We start from the raw sequence: 20,707 nt of genomic DNA, 5'->3' as shown, positions 1-20,707 counted from the left end.
ACAGGCTGGCACAGAGCTAAGGTGCTCAGTATTGAGGTGGTCCAGGGATGGTGGCCCTGAGCCTGCTGGAGCAGCACTGGGGCAGTGGCAGGATGGAACCCGAGGCCAGTTCCCAGCCATCTGTTCCCAAGTCGTTCTGTTTCCCTGGTGACCGTGTGGCATCCCAAGGGAAGCGTTGCAGGGGGGTCAGCACCATGCCGCCTGTTTCCAAACAGACGACCAGTTGGGTACCGCCCAGGAAGTTAGGCACAGCCAGGAAAGGGAGCGTGACTTTGGCTTCATTCCGTCCTCCCCGATGCTCTGAGAAGCACTGGGGTGCCCCCCCAGGACTTTTCACATGACAGCTGGGGGGCAGTGAAGGCCCAGAGTGTGGGGAAACAGGGGTCCTGGTCTTTATTCTGGATTTGCGGGTGACCTGGGCAGGACCCCCTCTCCTCTCGGGGCTCCAACTGTCACAAGGGCATCAGTTTCACTCATGCCTGCCGACCTCCGTTCCCATGCCCCACTGACCAGAGAGAGAGAGAGAGAGAGAGAGAGAGAGAGAGAGAGAGAGAGAGAGAGAAGGCCTGGCTTCCATGAGAAAATGGCCAATGGGGAGTAGGTAGGGCCAGAGAGGTGATTCCTGACGAGTCTCTTGGAGGTCAGACAGCCAGGGGGAATCCAGCTCAGAACAGGACCTTGCAGCAGTGACCTTCTGTGACCCGGAGGAAGGAGAGAGGGGAGACCCAGGAACGGGGCTCCCTGGCAAAGCACAGGACTGGCTCCATCAGAGACTAGAGCTAAGCATCCCACCCAGTCCTGCACCTCCCTGAGGGGATCACACCTGCCTCATCCAGCTCGGGAGCACGGACACTTCTCTTCCTGGGCTCTGGGAGCGCACCCGCCTGAGAAAGCTGCGGGGGTGGGGGCGGGGGCGGGGGCGGGGGACACTCTGGCCTGTCAGTCACAGCGGCTGTGTCCAAGAGGGACAAGGGGATATGCCGGAGTCACAGGGCAAGAGCCCCGGGGCCCTGCCTGGACCTGCCCCTCACACGGCAGCCACATCAACCAAGTCACTCTCGGAGTCTCAGCCTTCGCCCCCACTCCATTCTCCCCTCCGAGGCCTCCACTTACATCCTCCGCCGCCCCGGCTGCCATCTGCCACGGCAGAGTGCCCTATTCACTGATGGTCTCGCCAAATCATCTGGGTCTTAGGAACAGGTGCGGCCCTGGGGCAGTGGGGTCCACACTCAGAAGAGGCCACTCGGGCCGAAGGGCTGAAAGATCCCCAACCACCTCCTGGAAGGCCGGGCTGGGCTTGAGCCCCGGGGGAAGTGGGCAGAACAGAGGGGAACCCCTCCTATGGACACCTGACACCCCAGCACAGCAGAGACCCCTGATGAAGGCCTGAAACCACAGCTCCTGCCACCTCATCCCACAGGACCTCCAGCCTCAGGTCACCAAAAGTCCCCAGACATCAGGGATGGCAGCTGGGAGGCGGGGGTGGCGGGGGGCGGGGGCCAACGGCTTCTTCCCAAGAAAGCCAACCCGGCTTTGTTCCTGGGCTCACCCCTTGGTACCCATGCTTCCCCTCTGTGATTCCCAGGTTGTGCTGGCAAACACAGAAGTGGGGAGATCAGCCTGAATCCACAGAAGGAAGGAGCCACAGAAGCTGCCCCCTTCTTGCCCATGGACTGGTCACCACCACCGTCTGCTTCACCCCTTTTCAGTGTGATGGCCTGGCCCCTGTGGTACCGGGGACACGCGCCGCCTCTCATCCCCGCCCGGCGTCATGCTTTCGATTTACAAGCCCCGGCGTTCGTTGCTTTTCTCGGATGCTTTGCATTTAATGAGGTGGCCTAATAACAATCGTGCGAGTACTTATATCACTTTGAATTAGGAGTACAGCTCCTTCTAACTTCTTTAAATTTTTTTTTCATATATCATTTTTAAAATAGAGCTCATTATTTTAATTATATCCATTTAAATGTACAGTGGAGCCCTTGGATATTCTCAGCACGAATCATTAGGTATATTAGTGAAAAAGCCCTCGGAATCTATCTACATGCTGACACTCCATAATCTATTCTATTTGTGTCGCTGTAAAATAGATTTATATATAGATAACCACAAAATAGTTGCTCAAGATATGCTATGAATTTTATATTTAACCCGAGTCACACTTCAACGTAAAATCTAAAGTCAGGCACGAAAGGGATATTTCTCCCTAAGCACCCACTTTCCATGGTCACTGGTGACAGCCCATGCTGGAATGTGGCGGGAAGAGCCAGACCAAGTGGGGTCTCCACCCCTGGCTTCCCTAAGAACCCTGCTCATCCCCCAAGGTGCTCGTTTTCAAAGTGTGTTCCTTCAAGACCGAGGGGTTCCACAGAAGTGAACCAGGTATACAAGCATCCTGAGAGAGGAGGACATGGTGGAAAAAGGTTCTTTCTTTCGGGGCTGGAGCGATAGCACAGCGGGTAGGGCGTTTGCCTTGCATCTGGCCGACCCGGGTTCAATTCCCAGCATCCCATATGGTTCCCTGAGCACTAATTCCTGAGTGCAGAACCAGGAGTAACCCCTGTGCATCACCAGGTGTGACCCAAAAAGAAAGAAAAAAAAAGGGTTCTTTCTTTCTCATGGCTTCAATTTTTGGAGTCTATATAGACACAGGGGTGCTTATATTAATATATAACTTATTACATAAATTATAATCATTGATATAATCATACACATTATACCAATGATAAATACACAATACACTAATCATGCATAAATAATCTATTATATATTATATAATTAAAGTATCGTAATTTATTATATAAATTACAAATACATAAATTATATAGACTAAGAAATATTTATAGGAGATGGTGTGCTTACATTGTTATATAACTTCATATCAAGTAACTGTATGAAAATGTATTTATATACATATATTTGGGCTTCCTTCTCCTCCAGTGGGCTAATCAGGAGTACCCACACCCTGCAGTGGAGTTCATGCCCTTGTCCTAACCCGAGGCATCTGTGAAGACTGTGAGGCTGTGACCTTGTTTGGAAAAGACTCTGAGAGTAGCCAGGCCGAGCACCCTGAGATGAGGTGCTCCTGGACTTCCTGGAGGGGGCCTGACTCCTGACAGTGACCTCGGATGCGAGCTGGAAGACGTGACAGAAATGGGGTGATGCAGAGAAGACAGGGAGGGCAGGTGTCCCAAGTCAAGGCGGCAGAGGTTGGAAGAGAGAAGCTGGCAAAGGGGAGGCGCACCCCAGGGCTTCTGGGAGAGGCAGGGCTCTGCCCACACTTGATTTCAGACCTCAGGGCTCCAGAAATGGGGCAGGAACCGCTGCAGTGGGAAGGTGCCTAGTTGGCGACCCTGGGTCCCAGCAGCACGGGACACTGCTCCATGGCCCAGGCCGAAAGGGGAGCAGCGGCTCTTGGGCAGGTCAGTGTACTAGTGGGTCAGTGTGCAAGCCAGCCTGCATTCCAGTCAGTGTGCAAGCAAGCCATGGGAGAGGAGCGTGAGAGCAAGCCAGAACCTGAGCGAGCCAGTGCGCACATCAGTGGGAAGACAAGCTAGTGTGCAGGTGAATCACCATGCACACAGGCCAGTGCTCCCCACCCTATCGCCGCCCCCGAGCTCTTCAGCCCCATCCTAATTCCTCTGTGGCACCCCAGTTGTTGTCAAAGACCTACTGCAACTGCCTGGGGAGAAGTGAAACAAATGCCCCCTCCTCCCACCCCCTCCCTTGGGCCAACCCGGCAGCTGTGTGAGGTCTGGACCTGGTCCAGCACTGCTGACCATCACAAGAGCACTGTGGCTGGATGCGGAGTGGAAGCCAAGCCAGCATCTGATTCCTTCATGCCCCTGTCTGCCCAGTGGGAGCAGCAGTGATATCTGAAAGGTGAAGGGCATGTCCAAGGTAACTCGCTACAGAGAGGAAGGAAAGTTGAAGGCAATTGTCCCAAATTGTCCTGACACCGTGCCCACCAAATCCTGCAGCCCAAGACAGGCAACTGGCAGGTGGATCTGAGCCCAAGGACTCCTTCAGGCCTGTGGGAGGAAGAGTCCCAGTGTCTGGGGATCAGAGACCTTTGTTCAAGTTTGCACAATGTCAAGTTCTTCCTCTCCAACCTCCAAGGCTGATGCTTCCAGATCTAACAAGTCACAGGGAACCCTCTGTCTGGGGTAGCACCATCCCAGGGAATCCTCTGTCTGTGGTAGCATTATCCCAGGAAACCCTCTGCCTACTCAGAGTGGCATCATCCCAGGGAAACCCTTGGTCAAGGTAGCCTCAGCCCGGAGAACCCTCTGCCCACCCGGGGTAGCACCATCCCAGGGAACCCTTTGCCTAGGGGGGCCATCATCCCAAGGAACCCTCTGCTGGGTGGAATCTTCCCAAGGAAGCCTCTGCCTGGGGTAGTATCATCTCAGGGAACCCTCTGCCTATGGTGGCATCATCTCAGAGATCCCTCTGCATGGGATAGCATCATCCCAGAGAACAATCTGCCCATGGTAGCACCACCCCAGGGAACCCTCTGTCTGTGTTAGCATCATCCCATATTGCTGCTGTCTCTGGAATGTGTCTCTGGACTTAGGCCCTGGGGGCGGGGAGGGGGCTCTACAGGGTGGCTGTACAAGATGGGAGCCATGAAAGCCCCCTGGCCTTGACACTGGGCTGTAGAATCAGCCCACCCCTTCCAAAGGCTCCTGCTTAAGGTAGGAGCAGTATGGGGCGGGAGGTGGAGGTGTGACACTAACGCCCTAACTCAGTGAACTCAGTGGGATGAACCTTCACTCAAGATTCTGCTCATCAAGAACTGGTCTCAAGCTGAGTCTAACTGTAACCTCCACCAATGCCTGCATGGATGGGCATCCGGGGAATTAATGCTCGTCCAGCCAGGACTTGGGTGGTGTCTGTGGTCACAGGTGCTCTTACACGCCCTGCCTGCCGACGAAGTGGGGAGTGGGGTGCAAAGATCTTCTCTGCTCGGAGATAGTGACAGGTCTGCTCCTTGGCTCTGCTGCCTCAGTCCATGGGGGTGCTGCCCCGGTCATCCCATGGACTCCCCATAGCCTCTGTGCCACGACCAAAACCTTCTGGTCTTCAGAGAATTCAGCGACCCGGGTCGCGCTCACCTCCCTGTCCCACCTTCTCCCCGGCTGGCTGTGCTGTCTCCCGCCTCCGGCCCCACCTCTGGCTGTTCCTCACCCACCCGTCCCTGAGTCACCCACATACCCAGGGATGGGCCCTAGAACCTCTCTCCTATTTGACCCACTCACTCCCGAAGTGATCTCATCTGGGTGCGTGCTTTTATACATGAGCAATTCGAGGGCAAGGCTCCAGCCTGATCAGCAGCTCACGCGGGCATGGGGTGCCACCGGCTGAGCTGCTGTTCTGTGTGGGCCCCCAGCCTCCTCCCTCCCAACCCCGCCATCTAAGATGCCGCCGCACAGCAATTCTGCCCGGCTGACCAGACAGACTGGGGAGTTAGCCTGACTCTCCCTCTCCCAGCGCCCACCCGGGACTCCCCCAGATCGTGTCCCCTGCGCCTCCCACACGGGGAGAGGAGGGGTCCTGGCTACAGCCCATATCCCCAGCCCAGGTTCCTTCCCCAGCACTGCCTGGTCCCCCTAGCATCGAGGGGTGGAACCCTGGAGGCCTGGGAGCACCTCCCCGGGGTGGCCCTGCTGGTTCTCAGCCCCACAGGGCCCCAGCAGCACCACAGCCGTGGACTGGAGCCCCGGACTGCTGGCCCACATGGCTGAGTGGCTACGGAAGGGGCCCAGGGATCACCCAGGGAGCATCGCTTTGGAGGTGCCTCCCCCCAGACACAGTCCCTGGCAGCCCACAGTCAGCACTTGGATCCTTGGATCCTTGTTGTCCCTCCTCAGCCAGAGCAGCCGGTCATGTCTCTCCGCAGCTCACCCAGAATCCCATGCGCTCGTCCGGCCTCGGGACCCCCGTGCTGTGTCCCACATGCGCGTCTACGCCCAAGGCCTCTTCTGTTCACACCCGCAAAGTCCCATTTCCCGTTTCAACCTTAGGTGTCACCTGCTGTGACCCACCTCCCATCTCTGCGCTGTCTCGCCACTAAACCTGAGCTCGGTATCTAACCCAGCCAGAGCCTCGAAGAGTCCTCAGAGCCTCCCCCACTTTCCATCACCCCATGGAGTGAGTCTGTACAGGTCAATGTCCACTAGCCTTGGAATGCTGCTGACCCTCATCCACTGTCCACCCCCAGAGTCCACGAGCTACTGCTGATTTAAATGCATCTGCTCGGAGAGAAGCAGCCAGGCTGTGGTTGGGTGCAGGTCACAGAAACTTCGCAAGGGAGCCTCTGTTAGGGATATTCAATGCCAGGAATCAAAACCAGGGCACTGTCCAGGCAAGACACGTAGTGTCGCTGAGCCGGCTCCCTGCTACCTCTCTGAGTCAGGGAAGTGTATTCCAGGGGGTGTTCCAGGTGTTCCCTTTAGCCCAGAGATCCTCAAACTTATTTGGCCCACACCTCTTCAGAAAAAGAATCACTCAGGAGGCTGAAGCAATAGTACAGCGGGTAAGGGGCTTGCGTTGCACGTGGCCAACTGGGGTTCCATCCCCGGCATCCAGTAAGGTCCCCTGTGTACTGTCAGAAGTAATTCCTGAGTGCGGAGCCAGGAGTAACCCCTGAGCACCACCAGGTGTGGTCCAAAGAGGAAGAAGAAAAGACAAAATAAAGAAAAGAAGAGAAAAAGAAAAAACTCACCAAGTGTCCCCCGCTCCTGAAACTACCTTCTTTAAATGAACAAATAGAAAGCATGCCCGCCACCCCACGTACCTGAGGCTACTATCACTTCCCCATTCTACCACCCCAGGAGGCCCAGGTCTGTATTTACGCTTCCACCCATTTTCAATCTCCATGTCAGGCCCACCCGCCCGCGCCCCCCCCCGACTACCCCCAAAATGATCCGTGCTTCCATTTCTGTCACGAGACAGTGATCTATTTTAATAAATAGTCAAGTCGAAAAGATTAGATTAATAGATTAAAACTATTAACCTATTAAACAACTCTTAACAGCCGAGAAATTCAAAATAACCTACAATGCATAAATATGTCATTAGTCGGAGATAATTCCTAGGCACTTAATTCCCTTCAATGTATGGTGTCAGTCAGCCACGGCACTGGGTTGCGCTACGGCTCAGGAAAGACAAGCACGGAGATTTAAATGGGAAGAGTTAATTCCCTGGTTAATTTAAACTTCAAGTGGAGAGAAGCGGGAGTCCCGAGCAGCAGTGTCAAGTCACTGGGGCTGGCAGTGGGCCGGGCTGCGCTCCCTGCGAGGGGCTGGGAGCTTCCTCCCAGAGGTGCGCGCAGAGAGAGGGTGGGTGGCACCCACGCAAAGCATCACGGGTCCACCCAGGGCTGTGTCCTCTCTGACGCCACCATTTGGGATGTGGTGGACCTGAGAATTCTCACTCCGCTAGAGGCAAACAGGCAGGTGTACAACGAGGCTCAGGGTGGACAGGGCAGGTCCCCACCCTGCAGAGAGCCCTCAGGGGTACCCATGGGGCCCTCAGGTAACTCCCCCAGGAAGACTCAGGTCATCCCACAGCCCCTGTGGGGACACTGAAACAAACAATGAACAAGCTTCTGCTGCCTCCGTCATGACTGCTGGCCAGGGCTGTGCGGGGCCGACTGTCCCTCTGGGTGACGCTGCTGCCTGACTCCTCTGGCCACTTCCTCCTTGGAATGGAAGACAGAGAAGGTCCCCAATGGGACTCTGTCCCCTCAACGTCCTGCCCATGCTGACTGATGCCCAGAGCTGCTTGACTGCCGTTTCTACAACCTGGCCTTGGCACGTCATCCGTCCTGCCCTGACCCTCTCCTCACGCTGGTCTTTGAGACCCACTGGCAGCAGAGCTGGGGGGTAATGGGCCACCAGCTCTGGTCACCGAGTGCCAAGGAGGCCCCGGCCGTGCTCCCTGCCTGCCCTCAGACACACGTATGAGACCCCCAACCACACAAATGATCCTCCCAGGGGTTGGGGGGTGGGCAACGAGATTCATGGCCTGACAGCGACATTCGGGCCCTGTCCACACCTCCCTGTCCGTACATGGGCACCCACCGCACATGTGTACTACTCATGTTTGCTTCAATTTGCACTGCAGAGATAGTACAGGGCATTTGCCTTGCATATGGCAAACCCTGGTTCAATCCCTGGTACCACAAATGGTTCCCTGAGCATTGTCAGGAGTGATCCTGTAGCACAGAATCAGGAGCAAGTGCACCCACCCCTCAGACAAGAAGGAGGAGGAGGAGGAGGAAGAGGAGGAAGAGGAGGAGGAGGAGGAGGAAGAAGATGAGGAGGAGGAAGAGAAGAAGAGGAAGAGGAGGAGGGGGAAGTGGAGGAAGAGGAGGAAGAGGAGGAGGAGGAGGAAGAGGAGGGGGAAGTGGAGGAAGAGGAGGAATAGGAGGAGGAGGAGGAAGAGGAAGAGGAAGAGGAGGAGGAGGAGGGGGAAGTGGAGGAGGAGAAGGAAGGAGAAGGAGGAGAAAGAGGAGGAGGAGAAGAAGGAGGAAGAAATTACAGCATAGTATGGGAGAGAGGGATCAATAAATGTTATTCTTCTGTCCCACCTGTGCTAAATAAGGACCATCTGGACAAAAACAGGAAAGTTCAGTCAGACAATGAAAATGATGAACTTCTAGACCGCAGATGGGGTAAGCACAGAGGGACATAGGAGAGAATTTTCTGCTGCAGAAAGACATGGAAAGAAATGTAGGCCGGCCAGGCAGCTGTGGTGAGGGGGAACAGTTCAGGCTCCTCTTCTGCTCCAAGTCTCCAGAAGCTCACACAGGTAAGACTCTAATCCCCCACTCTGCTACACTGGCCCGCTGCTGGCATTCCCTCCACTAGGAATACCCAAACTCCTGCCCCAGGGCCTTTGCACCTGCTGTTTCAGCCACCTGGATGGGTAATTCCCACTGCCCCTGCCCCAGGATACTGCATGGTTTCGTCCCTCAGACCCTTTTAAAGTAAAGCAACACTCCTTCAGGTGCTCAATTCTGCATCTCCCCACAGCATTTCTTCCCTATGACAGACCACAGATCACTAATATGGTTCCTCCTCCTCCTCCAGGCCCAGGAACATAAGTTCCAGCTGTCAACAGCCAAGGATGTCCAGCCATTTGGCTGATGGCTGTGTTTCTAGCACCGAGGTGAGACCCAGCACTCAGGAGATGTCCAGTAAAGGATTTGTGGGGTGAGTATGAGGCCTGGTCTTCTGCCCAGCCCCATCATCCTGTAGACCCCAATCACTGATCAGCAACCAGTATATGCAGTGAACAAAACGAGGCCTGCCCCTTCTACGGCTGGTCTCCTTCCCTCTAAGTGAGAGGGCTGGCCCTTAGGACAAATCCTTCTGATTCTGAAACCTTCTACTCACCCAGGTTTTTTTTTAATTTTTATTTTTTTTTTAAAAAAACATAGTAGCTGATCATTACCAGGGCCCACAGCTCCCCTTCCTTGACTATGAAAGGTTATTTCCTTGAGACCTTTCCCTGGGTGAGGTCCCAAAGCAGCCTCCCCACCCCTAGAATAAGCGCGATTCTGTGATCAGTAACCAGCATGCCAGGGCGGCATTAGCCCCTGTGCTGGGATCACTGGTCTCATAAAATGGGCCCGGGTTGGGTTACAGGGAAGTAAACCAAACCACATTTGGTGGTTTCTTGGGATCAAAATACCACCTTTCCTTGCCCCTCAATTTAACACTAATTCCTCAGCAGCCCAGGCTGTTGGTTTTGGGGTTTAGCCAGAGGGCCTCTGGGGAAGGAACAAAATGAGGCTTTCCAGGCCCGAAGGAAGGCTAGGCCCTGAACCAGAACCCTGGGGGAATAATGGAGTGAATAATGGAGTGTTTCCTGGCCCCGCTGGGAAGGTGACTCATGGCAGAAGGTCAAGAGCTCAGACCACTGCTGACCAGGCCTAGCTAGCCACAAATGGACCTCACAAACCCTGGGCTGAAACTGGGCCCACATGAGTCTAATGCTATATGCCAAGTGGCTTGGGGTCCATACCCCAGCTGACCATGGGTCCCCAAGGCCCAGGTCACGGTCCCCAGAGGTATGTGCCCAGGCTACGCTACATGTGCTCTGGAGGTCTGAAGTGGCCTCCTGTGTCTGACCGGAAGCTGGTGTCATGGCACCTTAACCACACAATGCTCTTTCCAAGGAGACACTCAACTTCAAGTCACAGACTCAATTACAAGTGCCATTTCCCAAGGAAATAACTCAGCTTCTGTCACAGACTCAATGCTTACTTTTTTTTTTTGCTTTTTGGGTCACACCTGGCGATGCACAGGGGTTACTCCTGGCTCATGCACTCAGGAATTACTCCTGGTGGTGCTCAGGGGACCATATGAGATGCTGGGAATCAAACCCGGGTCAGCCGCGTGCAAAGCAAATGCCCTGCCCGCTGTGCTATCACTTCAGCCCCTCAATACTAACCCACAGGCTTGAGGGACGCCCCTGGTGGTGGACAGCCCTCTAACATCTGTGGCCTGACGTGATGGCTTCCTGGAAGAAGGTGGAGGGCACGAGGCTGGGGCATCAGAGCCAGCCCAGGGAAGGTCAGGTGGGCTCTGCTGCTCACCTTCCCAGAGGCAGCCTGAACCCCCAAAAGCACAATGTATCCCTCCTTCCTCAACTGCAGACTTGGGACTTATAAGGGAAATTTCCTCCCGGGACCACGAGAGCAGCTCAAAGGACCAGTGCACCTGCTTCAGTGGGGTGGTCAGGGCTTGATCCCCACACTGCCCAGTCCTCTCAAGCACCAAGCAGGGCATTAAGGCCTGAGCACAGTCAGTGTTGTTCCCCCAAATAAAAATTAATCAAGTGTTTCGTTTCTTCTATAGAATGTTTATTTTATTTTTATTTTTTTATATTTTGCTTTTTGGGTCACACCTAGCGATGCTCAGGGGCTACTCCTGGCTCATGCACTCAGGAATCACTCCTGGTGGTGCTCGGGGGACCATATGAGATGCTAGGAATCAAACGTGGGTCAGCCGCATGCAAGGCAAACATCCTACCCACTGTGCTATTGTCCCAGTCCCAACTACTTTTTATTTTTTGCATCACACCCACACCCAGCAATGCTCAGGGGTTACCCCTGGCTCTGCACTCAGGAATCACTCCTGGCGGTGCTTGGGGAACCATATGGGATGCCGGAGACTGAACCCGGGTCGGCAGCATGCAACGCAAATGCCCTACCCGCTGTACTATCGCTCCGGCCCCAAATGTTTATAAGGATGACATCTGTTCAACATGTAAGCAGAGTTCCATGTCACTGTTTGCTTGGCGTCCAACATGTAAGTGCCATAGAACTGGCAGCCATGGGCTCAAGTGTTTTTCCTCTCTGCCTCATGAGGCACGCGTGACCCTCAGATGTTGGGTGGTTCTTACCGGTGTCCCCACAGGGCCCAGGGTAATGACACTTGCTCCATCACTGACTCAAGACCAGAGGAGATGAGGCAGGGACTGAACAGTGGCGCCTCCTCCCCGCCCAAATCCCGACCAGGCATCACTAAAGGATCTCGGCACTCCCCTCGTTCCAGCAGCTCAACTTGATAAGACTCAACTCAGAGCTTCTAGAGGTCCCAGGAAAGGCCACCTGCAGCTGGGGCCTTCCTTACCCAAGGGAAGGGCAACCACTGCACTGTGCACCAAGAGCCTGCCCCAGGCTGCTGCTGGTGGTGGGGGGACCCCCACTTCATGGGCCTGCATCCCCCCACCCTGCTTTTGAGTGATGGCCCAGGGGGCCCCAAGCCTGCCAAGGAAGTTCAGACCGGGGGCGGCCTGGCTGCTGCCCAGTCTGCAATGCATCAGCTCATTGTCCACTTCCTGCCGTCTAGCTTTGGGCTTCAGCCCTAAGGTCTCCACCACTTGGGCAGCCAAAGGTCAGTTCAGAATTGACTTGTCCTTGGATCCACCCACAGAAGACACCAAGGACTAGAGAGTGCCACCCACAACCCCCAATAGGCATGGGGAGCTGCCTTCCTCAGAGGTGGGAGGAGATCACCATAGGGTGTGTGAGTGCGTGACTGTCTGTGAAAATGTGAGAATCTGTGTATGAGAGTGTGTGTGTGTTAGTGTGAAGGTGTGTGTGAATGTGAGAGAATGTGTGAATGAGAGTGAGCATATGTGTGTGAATGTGAGTGTGTGTGAATGTGAGAATATGTGATTAAGTGTGTGTATGCATGTGTGTGAATGTGAGAATATGTATAAGTGTGTGAGTGTTGAGTGTTGTGTGTCTGAGTGTGTGAAAGTGTGTGCAAATGTGAGAGTATGAGTGTGTATGACTGTGTGAGAGTGTTATGTGTGAGTGTAAGTGTGCGTGTGAATGTATGTGTGTGAGTGTGTGAATGTGTATGGGTGTGTGAATGTGTGAGTATGTGTGTGTGAATGTGTGTGTGTGAATATGAGAGCATGGGTGTGTGAGTGTGTGTGAATGTGTGTGTGAACGTGTGTGAATGTGAGAGTATATGTGTGTGTGAGTATGACTGTGAGTATGAGTGTGTGTGTGTGAGTGTGTGTGCGCGCGCGCGTGGCGGGGGAGGTTACCTGCTGGCCGTGCTCTTCCTTCCAGCTGCACTGGCTCCGTCAGCCTATAAAATAAACCAAAACACCATCATCAGCACTGTGGGGAGACCGGGCTGCCCCATGCCATCCCACAGTCAGCCCCATGCCTCTGATTCCTACACCAGCCTGCCGGCAGAGGAAAGCACACCACCGCCCTCCTCCACCCAGCGGTCAATGGGCGCCAGGGCACCCCCCACCCCCCGCCTCCCGTCAGCCCGCGCCTTGAAACGCAGCTCTGCCCCTAGTGCCAACGCAAACCCAGCACCCACAGAGCACAAGTAAGGGACCAGCAGAATCTGAGATTCGATGGCACCCAATTTTATTTTCAGCTGTGATTTCCAATACAACAGTAGCTGCAGATTTACTCCTGTGACTGGGGGTGGGGTGGGGGAATCTTGTTAGGTTAAAATATTCCGTTCCCCCAGCCCTGAGAGTAAGTGGGCGCAGGAAGCCAGAATGTGCCAATTGTTCGTGTCTTTAAGGTCGGGGGGTGGGGTCGGGAGATAAAGCTGACCACACGGAATCTTTAGAAACTCTAAAATCCTGGCGCAGAAGGAGAGGCAGAAGGAACAGCCTCTATGTCTCATGAGGTCCAAGAGACCCCGGGATCCTGACCGCCACCCAGGCGGGTGCTGGGGGGACCTCTCTGCAGAGGCTGTTTGTAGGGGAGACCACCTGACTCCCCAGACCCACCACTTGAAATGCATCCTCCCCCCGCACCCGTCATAACATTTACAATCACAGGAATCAGAGCTCCAACGGCGGCGGCTCCCAACTGCGGAGCACGAGCGTTCTCAGAGCCAGAGTGCCGCCTGTCTCCGGCAGGTGAGGAAGCGTGTGAGGGCGCTATATTTGGAAGCCCCCTGGGCTCGGGCACGCTGCAGTTTCTCCGGGAACCTGCCAGGGCCAGTACCCCTGTGCGAGGAGGAAGCACATCCCTGAGCCTCTCCTCTCACGGGGCAAGTGATGCGGTACCCAGGAATCTTTCTGGTTTTGAGCCTCTCCGGTTCCTGGATGGCTCTGATCCAACCAAGCTCCTGTAACCATCTTTCTCCGAATGGCCAGTACTGAACCCAGGCACTGGGGTCGATGGGGCTGGGGCGTAGCCTCGGGTGCAACTCGGGGGTGGGGGGGCTTTCTGGGAGATTTCGAGGGCAATGAATAATTTGTTTCTTGATTGGGGGTGGGAATCATTCCCAGCAGTGCTCAGAGTTTATTCCTGGCTTTGTGCTCAGCAGTGACCCCTAGTGTTGACTGGGGGAACCAGACGCAGTGTTGGGGATTCGAACTGCGGTCAGAGGTTCCCGGACTTTTTGGCCTACTTTGCTTTCCAAAAAAAAAAAAAGGGTATTCAGAGCCAGAGAGGTAGTACAGGGATTCAGGTATTGGCTTTGCACACAGCTGACCCAGGTTCGATCCCCGGCAACCCCAGAAGGTCCCCCAAGTTTGCCCTGAGTGTAGAAACAGAAGTAAGCCCTGAGCACAAGCAGATGTTACCCACTCCTTAAAAAAAAAAAAAGTGAGTTGATATCATTAACATCTCTGGGAACAGAAAGACACGTTAAAGAAATGATCGTGTTTTCTTACAGATTTTATCTGCTTCATGTGTCCCACTACGAACTACGACCATTGGCCCCTATGACCAGTCTTATTTTGTTTAAAAGATAGCATTCCTGGAATATAAAAATAATCCAGAATTATCTAGTCATTCACGTAAACATCCAAATACCACGTTTTAAAGTTAGAACTAAAATGCCAGCGCCTTAACCCCTGTACTATATCCCTCCCGCCCTGTGAGTGAATTTTTTTCTTTCTTTTTTTTTTTTTTTTCTGGAAGGAGCTCCGTAAGCCAAAAGTCTGGAAACCTCTGACCTGCAGCCAACCAGCTGTCGATCTAGTTCTCTCAGCGCTCAGAAGCTGCCTCTGGCAAGACCTGAGGATGGTCAAACTGTCAACATATAAAAAGGAGGGCATGGTACCCAAAGAGGGCCCCAACTCAGCTTCTAAAAGCAGCGGCCAGCTGCAGTGTGCCAGCCAGCTGGGGGAGCCGAAACACCAAATGCCCACCACGGCCACTATGGGCAGCCAGATTCCTTTTACCACCCTCTCCCCGCAAACTGCCAGGCGGGCACCAGTGAATGGACATGAAAAGCCTCTCCTGCCATCGTCTCAACTGTGGGTTAAGACAGAGGGGCCAAGGACTAAGCTCTTTTACCCCAAATCCTACAGCTAGAAGCCCCACGCTCGTCTCTCCAAAGTCCTGCCACACACACACACACACACACACACACATCCCGCCCGCACCCCGTGCTCAATGCTAGAATATTTTCTCTGCTGCCAATATAAAGGAGAACCAAAGCGGTGCTAAGAGTGACGTGCCCAGTCCTCCGCCCGCGCCCCCCCCCCCCACACACACCACAGGAAGCCAGTGGAAAGGTCAAGGAGAGATGAGGAGGTGGAGAAACCAGGCTGGGAAGGAGGAGTCAGGGGAGTATTAACGGGACAGAGTATTTCGGAGGAGCAACGAGGAAGCAGAAAGCAGCTGGCACATCGTTTCATTGGGAGCAAGCGACAGGACCCATCCGGGCCTGCACGCATTCCTCCACCCGTGTCCGCCAAGCGAACAGGAAGAAGTTGTTTGAACATTCACACGGCTAAGCCACAAACGTGATGTCGGGGGAGAGGGAATTCTGCCCTGAGAATTTAGAAATTGCTGCAGATTCCCAAATGATCGCTCGCCTTTCAGACCCGACTCTGGGCATTTGTTTCCAACGTTTCATGCATATTTTAAATTTTCTTTTATTTTTTGTCCCTTTCTTTCACCATTCCACACGGGGTTGACCAGCTCCAGTGTAGTGAACATGGGGCTGCTGGTTGGAGGGAAAACAGTTCTTTGAAAGTAAATAAAGGAGTTGGGGGCGGGAGGGAGGCAGATATACTTCACCTTTCAAAAGGGCTTCGTGTCACCCTTAGGAACATTGTTGATTTCCATCCTTTTCTATGAAATAGAGGCAAAATGCTACAAAAGAAACTGCTTCAGCAGTTGTCCAAACATGGCCTTCTGCAGAGATGCCAGGGGCAGTGCAGGGGAAACGGAACCCCCGAAGAGAGGGGAGGGAAGTGCTTCCTGGGGGGCAGGCCTGGGTAGCTGATATGCCCGGGGCATCTCTGGACAGAGAGCTCAAGCAAGAGCTGTCCAAGACAGCATGTACCAGCCTTACTGCATCTCAGTCTCAGCGTGGAGCCTGGTGAGCTCATTGGTGAGCCCAGCATTACCGGAAGGGTTATGGGCGGCTTCCACCGAAACCCAGGGTGCTAAAGGTACCCCGTTTTCACAGTAGGGACTAGCAGGCTGGCTTTGTCTGAACTCTCCCAAATGCAAGAGCAACTACCCCCTTCGGTGTGGCAGCTCACGGGAGGGTCGGTAGTTTGAGTCCCGAAGCTGCCAGTTTTGAGCTGTTTTGTTTTTGCGGGGGGCACACCTAGCTCTACTCAGGTTCTGGACTCAGGGATCTCTCCTGGCAGTGCTCGGGGGACCATATGGGTTGTCAGGGAGTGAACCCGGGGCAGCAGCATGGAAGACACGTACAATACCTGCTAAAGCCCTCGGGTTTTGTCATCACAAAATGGCCAAACGGGACTCCGAGGACATACCTCATGGGACTGACACGAGATGTCTGTAAGATAACATATTTAGAGATAGCACAGTGGACGGCGCATTTGTCTTGCAGGCAGCCAATTCCAGTTCAATTCCTGGTACCACATGGTACCACGGGCACCACCGGCAGGAATGATCTCTAAGCAAGAACATGGAGAAAGCCCTGAGCACTAATCAGTGTGCCTCCCACCCCCCCCCCCCATAAAAAAAAAAACCTACTAAAAACGTAAAGTCATGCAGGTGCCATTAAGAGGGTAACTATGGAGACAGGTCTAAAGGTCACTTGCTCGGGTCTAGGAAACCGAGACCCAGAGCTACGGACAGACCTACAGAAGGTGACCTAGAGATGTAGAAGCCAGATGTATGCATCTAGCTGACCCACAGGTCCTGATGCCCATGCCCTGTGTGACACAGAACACAGTGGGGTAGGTCAAATGCTCAGACCAGACTAGGGCGGTGCATTCCCTCCCCCCCCCCCCCCCCCCCCCCGAGAATTCCGTCCTGGAGACTCTTCTGGTGCTGACACTGGGGTATAAGCTCCTTCAGGGTGCTGCTTCCTCTCCCAGCTTGGTCTGGTCTAAACAATGAACCTGGGGACGGAGTGACGGTTACAGTGGGGAAGGCGTTTGCCTTGCATGCAGCCGACCCGGGTTCAATCCCTGGCATTCCATATGGTCCGTTGTCGTTCCCCTCCCCCCCCCACCACCGCTAATTCCTGAGGTCCTGAGGGCAGAGACAGGAGTAAGCCCTGAGCATCACTGTGTATGACTCAAAATGAGAAAAAGAACTTTGGGTCAGCTCTTTCCTTCCCCTGCACTCAAGTTTCTCAGTAAAAATGGGGAGAGGCGGGGCTGGAGAGATAGCACAGCGGGTAGGGCGTTTGCCTTGCGCGCAGCCAACCTGGGTTCGATTCCCAGCATCCCATATGGTCCCCTGAGCACCGCCAGGAGTAACTCCTGAATGCAGAGCCAGGAGTAACCCGTGAATTGCCAGGTGTGACCCAAAAAGAAAAAAAAATGGGGAGAGGCGGGACGAGAGTCTGCTTAGATTACTAGCGCCTCTTCCATCTGTCCTTCCACAGAGCTAACCAAACCTCCCCCAAATTCCTCGACCAAACATGGGGAGGGGGCAGCAGCCCCATGAAAGACCCTCCTTCCCACTCCCACGTGAATGGGGGTGAAGGCTCTAGCACCCCCACCTCGCCCAGCTCCCCCCCCCAACAGTGCCCGCCTCTCCCCCCAGCCGTGCCGAAGAACCCCACCTTCTCCCGAGGATCTGGCAAGGCTATTTTTGGTCTCATTCAGCCTTCCTCTCCCCTCCCAAATGAATGTTAAGTTGTTCTTTTCCATTCTCTTATTAAGGATTTTCTTGGAAAGAAAATATTATTCCAAACCCAGAAATTTTATTTCTAAATTTGTGCAAATGTAAGTTGTAAGACATTAGCTGCATTTCACATTTTGTGCAAATGGCAGAAACAGGCAATTCGTGTGCTACGGGATGGGGGCTGGCCAACGATTTCGATAAAATAAACCCTTTTTTAATTTAAATGCTAATGCACTGAATTAAAATTTAATAACTGAGGAAATTGAAAAGCCGAGCAGGAATATTGGAAATAAATCCAAGCAGAAACAGCTGAAATTAAAAATTCTAGAGAGTGGGAGGATAGCAGCTAAGCTGTCTTATATGATTACATTTTTTTTTTTTTCAGAATGAAGTAAAAAAAAAAAAATCCTATCTCTCGCTGGCTCTAGGGCAGTAAATCCACAGTGCTGTGATTTATTGCTCAATTTTCCTGAGGGAAAAAGGCTTTCTTTCATGCTGAAATATTTCATAAATTTCAAGCCAGCATAAATTCTTAATTTAAAAGTTATGGAGGTCACATTTAGTGCATTGGTACAGTTCCAAAATCTTAAAGGAATAGCAGCCACGGGGGGAGAAAAAAAAAGGAAAGAAAGAAAGAAAAAAAAAGAAAAAAAGGAGGGGGCAGAATTGGTGTTTTTTTTTTTCATTTTGGTTTTAATTCACAAGTTGAAATTTCATTATTAAAGATTCCTCCTGGATGAAACCCAGTGTACGTGGAGCACTGGTGTGTGTTTGGAAATCTGCAGCGAAAGATGAAGAGATAAAGATTTAATTCAATTATAAAAAGGTTTTTTTTTTTTTTTTAAGCCACTTGAGGAATTTCTGGTAAAAATTTCCTCCCTTCACTGCCCGGGAAGGGCGGAGGGTGGGGGAGGGTGGCCAATGTAATTGCTTCTCTTAGATCTCCAATCCTTTGTGCACACTGATATATTCATTTGTTATACAGCTGTTCAGCGGCGGAAAGAATGCTGGGGCGCCCATAATTCTAAGCAAATCAATCAAAAATTAATGATTTGTCATGCTTGCACCATGGAGGAAAACAGCTCCTCGGGTCCTAGCTGCCTGATCTCCAAGAATGAAATACCTTTCTGCGATAAGAAAGCCACAGGCTCAGGGAGCTGAGGTGCCATGGTCAAGGTGGGACACACACACACACACACACACACACAGGGGTCCCCCACTCCCCCTTCTTCCTGGAGGGGACATCTCCAAGATGGCGCCTTGTCGGCCAAGCCCAAGCCCAGTGCAGCTCATTTCCCTGGTGGTGTAATTAGGATCCTGCCTTTTCCCTCCCCCCACTGCAACTCAACAATTGCTTCTTCCTCTCTGGAGACTTCCAGGACTCCTCCCTCCCTCCCCCCACTAGATCTGATTTGTCCCTGTTCATTGTTCTCCCAATGCAAACACACCACCAACAATCACGCCCAGCCGCCCACCCTTCACCACCTCACCTCAGTGGCACAGGAACCCTGGGCCCCAGAGTCTCTGCCGCCCTCCCTTAGAGACTGAATAACATGCCCACCCCCATCCCCACCCCACCCCCGCGGCCCCCCACCTGGCCATGTCTCTCAGCCTCTCCAGCTCAGGGGCTAGCCCAGGGCAAATCATTCAGATAGATAGGGTCGCTCCTTGTGATTTCTCAGGAAAAATTGATGATGAGGTGGCAACAATGAAAGATGAATTCCATTAGCAGTGAGGGGGCAAGCTTACAATCGGCCCTAAATAATTACTCTATCAAACATCTGTCGGATCATTTGAGAGCCTACTATGTGCTAAGCACTCAGAGTGAGTGTGTGTGTGTGTGTGTGTGTGTGTGTGTGTGTGGTGGGGGGGGGGATTCCAAGCCCACAAGGTTGAGTGTTTCCAGGGTTCTCTCCCACTTCAGGGTACAGCTATGTGTTCCCAGACTGTGTCATTGAGGCAGAAATGTCTTCCAAGTCTTCTATTCTCTCTAGCCCTCCGACTGCTAGCCTCCCAAGAATGCTGTACATTTGATACACGTGGATGCATGTTAGCCTGGACATGTAAATTCTGTTTGAAATGACCAACTGGCTGGGGTGATAGATTACACAGTGGGCAGGGTGCCTGCCCGTGTGTGGCCAGCCCAGGTATGTCCCCAGCATCCCAAATGGTTCCTGCTAGAAGGGATTACTGAGTGCCAGCCAGGAGTAACCCCTGAGTACTGCCAGGTGTGGCCCCCAACCAAAAAACAAGCCCCCAAAAATGACCAACTGGTACAGGAAGAAGATACTCAGCTCAGTAGATGGAAACCAAAGTACTTGACAAGACCGAGGGAGGCCAAAACCTTTCAGTACCTGAGGACCTGCCTCTCATGACAGGAGACAGTGGATCCCAAACACCCGAGGCCCGCGAACTTATCCTGCCATTCCAATGCCCAGTAGGTGTAGGTACACCCCACACATGCAAGCACAAGTGAACTTGAACTTCTTGTCTCTCCCTTGGAGGTAGAAACTCAATTGGGAGCCAGTCATCTGCTTAACAAGAGAGCACCACGAGAGCTTTCTACACATCAGACACGATTCTTGGAAGCTGCGATGGAGGTGGGGGCCATGGGGGGGTCACAGGAATGTGAGGTGCAAGGGAGGAGGGAACAGCTCGTACAATGGCTCCTACAAGGTAACACCTACAATGGCCTCTCGGTATCTGTATTGCAAACCATGATGCCCCCAAATAGAGAGAGAGTAAGAAGGACGCTGCCTGCCATAGAGGAAGGTAGGGTGGAGTGGAGGTGTTGGGAAAGCTACTCTGCTGGAGGGATGGGTATTCAATCGCTGTATGACTGAAAGTCTATCGTGAAAGCTTTGTAGCTATCTCACGGTGATTCAATTTCATTTTTTTTCATTTTTTTTTATTCATTTTAAATTTTATCATCATTTTATCATCATGATAAAATTTTTTTTAAATAAACAAAATCAATTTTGATCAAAATATGACGACTGATAAAGTTGTTCATAATACAGTTGTTTTAGGCATTTAGTGGTTTTTTAAAAAATTTTTATTAGTCAGACACCATGAGGTACAGTTGTAGACTTACAAATTTTTGTGCTTGGGTTTCAATTATACAATGATCAA

The 20,707-nt window shown here is 52.8% G+C and overlaps 1 protein-coding gene across 1 annotated transcript in view; it reads right to left on the bottom strand.

The window, feature by feature from the left end:
- The window catches only part of ZNF618 (zinc finger protein 618), a gene marked incomplete at its 5' end in the record, with an annotated part of 185,654 nt that overhangs the window by 66,251 nt on the left and 98,696 nt on the right, over nt 1–20,707 (bottom strand). The window contains one exon of the mRNA XM_056135376.1: nt 12,577–12,620. Coding sequence (XP_055991351.1) covers nt 12,577–12,620 — 44 coding nt within the window. The remainder of the gene's footprint in view (nt 1–12,576; nt 12,621–20,707) is intronic.

Source organism: Sorex fumeus, unplaced genomic scaffold, assembly GCF_029834395.1.
Source record: "Sorex fumeus unplaced genomic scaffold, SorFum_2.1 ptg000111l, whole genome shotgun sequence".
Lineage (NCBI taxonomy): Eukaryota > Metazoa > Chordata > Mammalia > Eulipotyphla > Soricidae > Sorex > Sorex fumeus.
The sequence above is the reverse complement of the archived record's forward strand: the minus strand, read 5'-3'. Positions and strand labels throughout refer to the sequence as shown.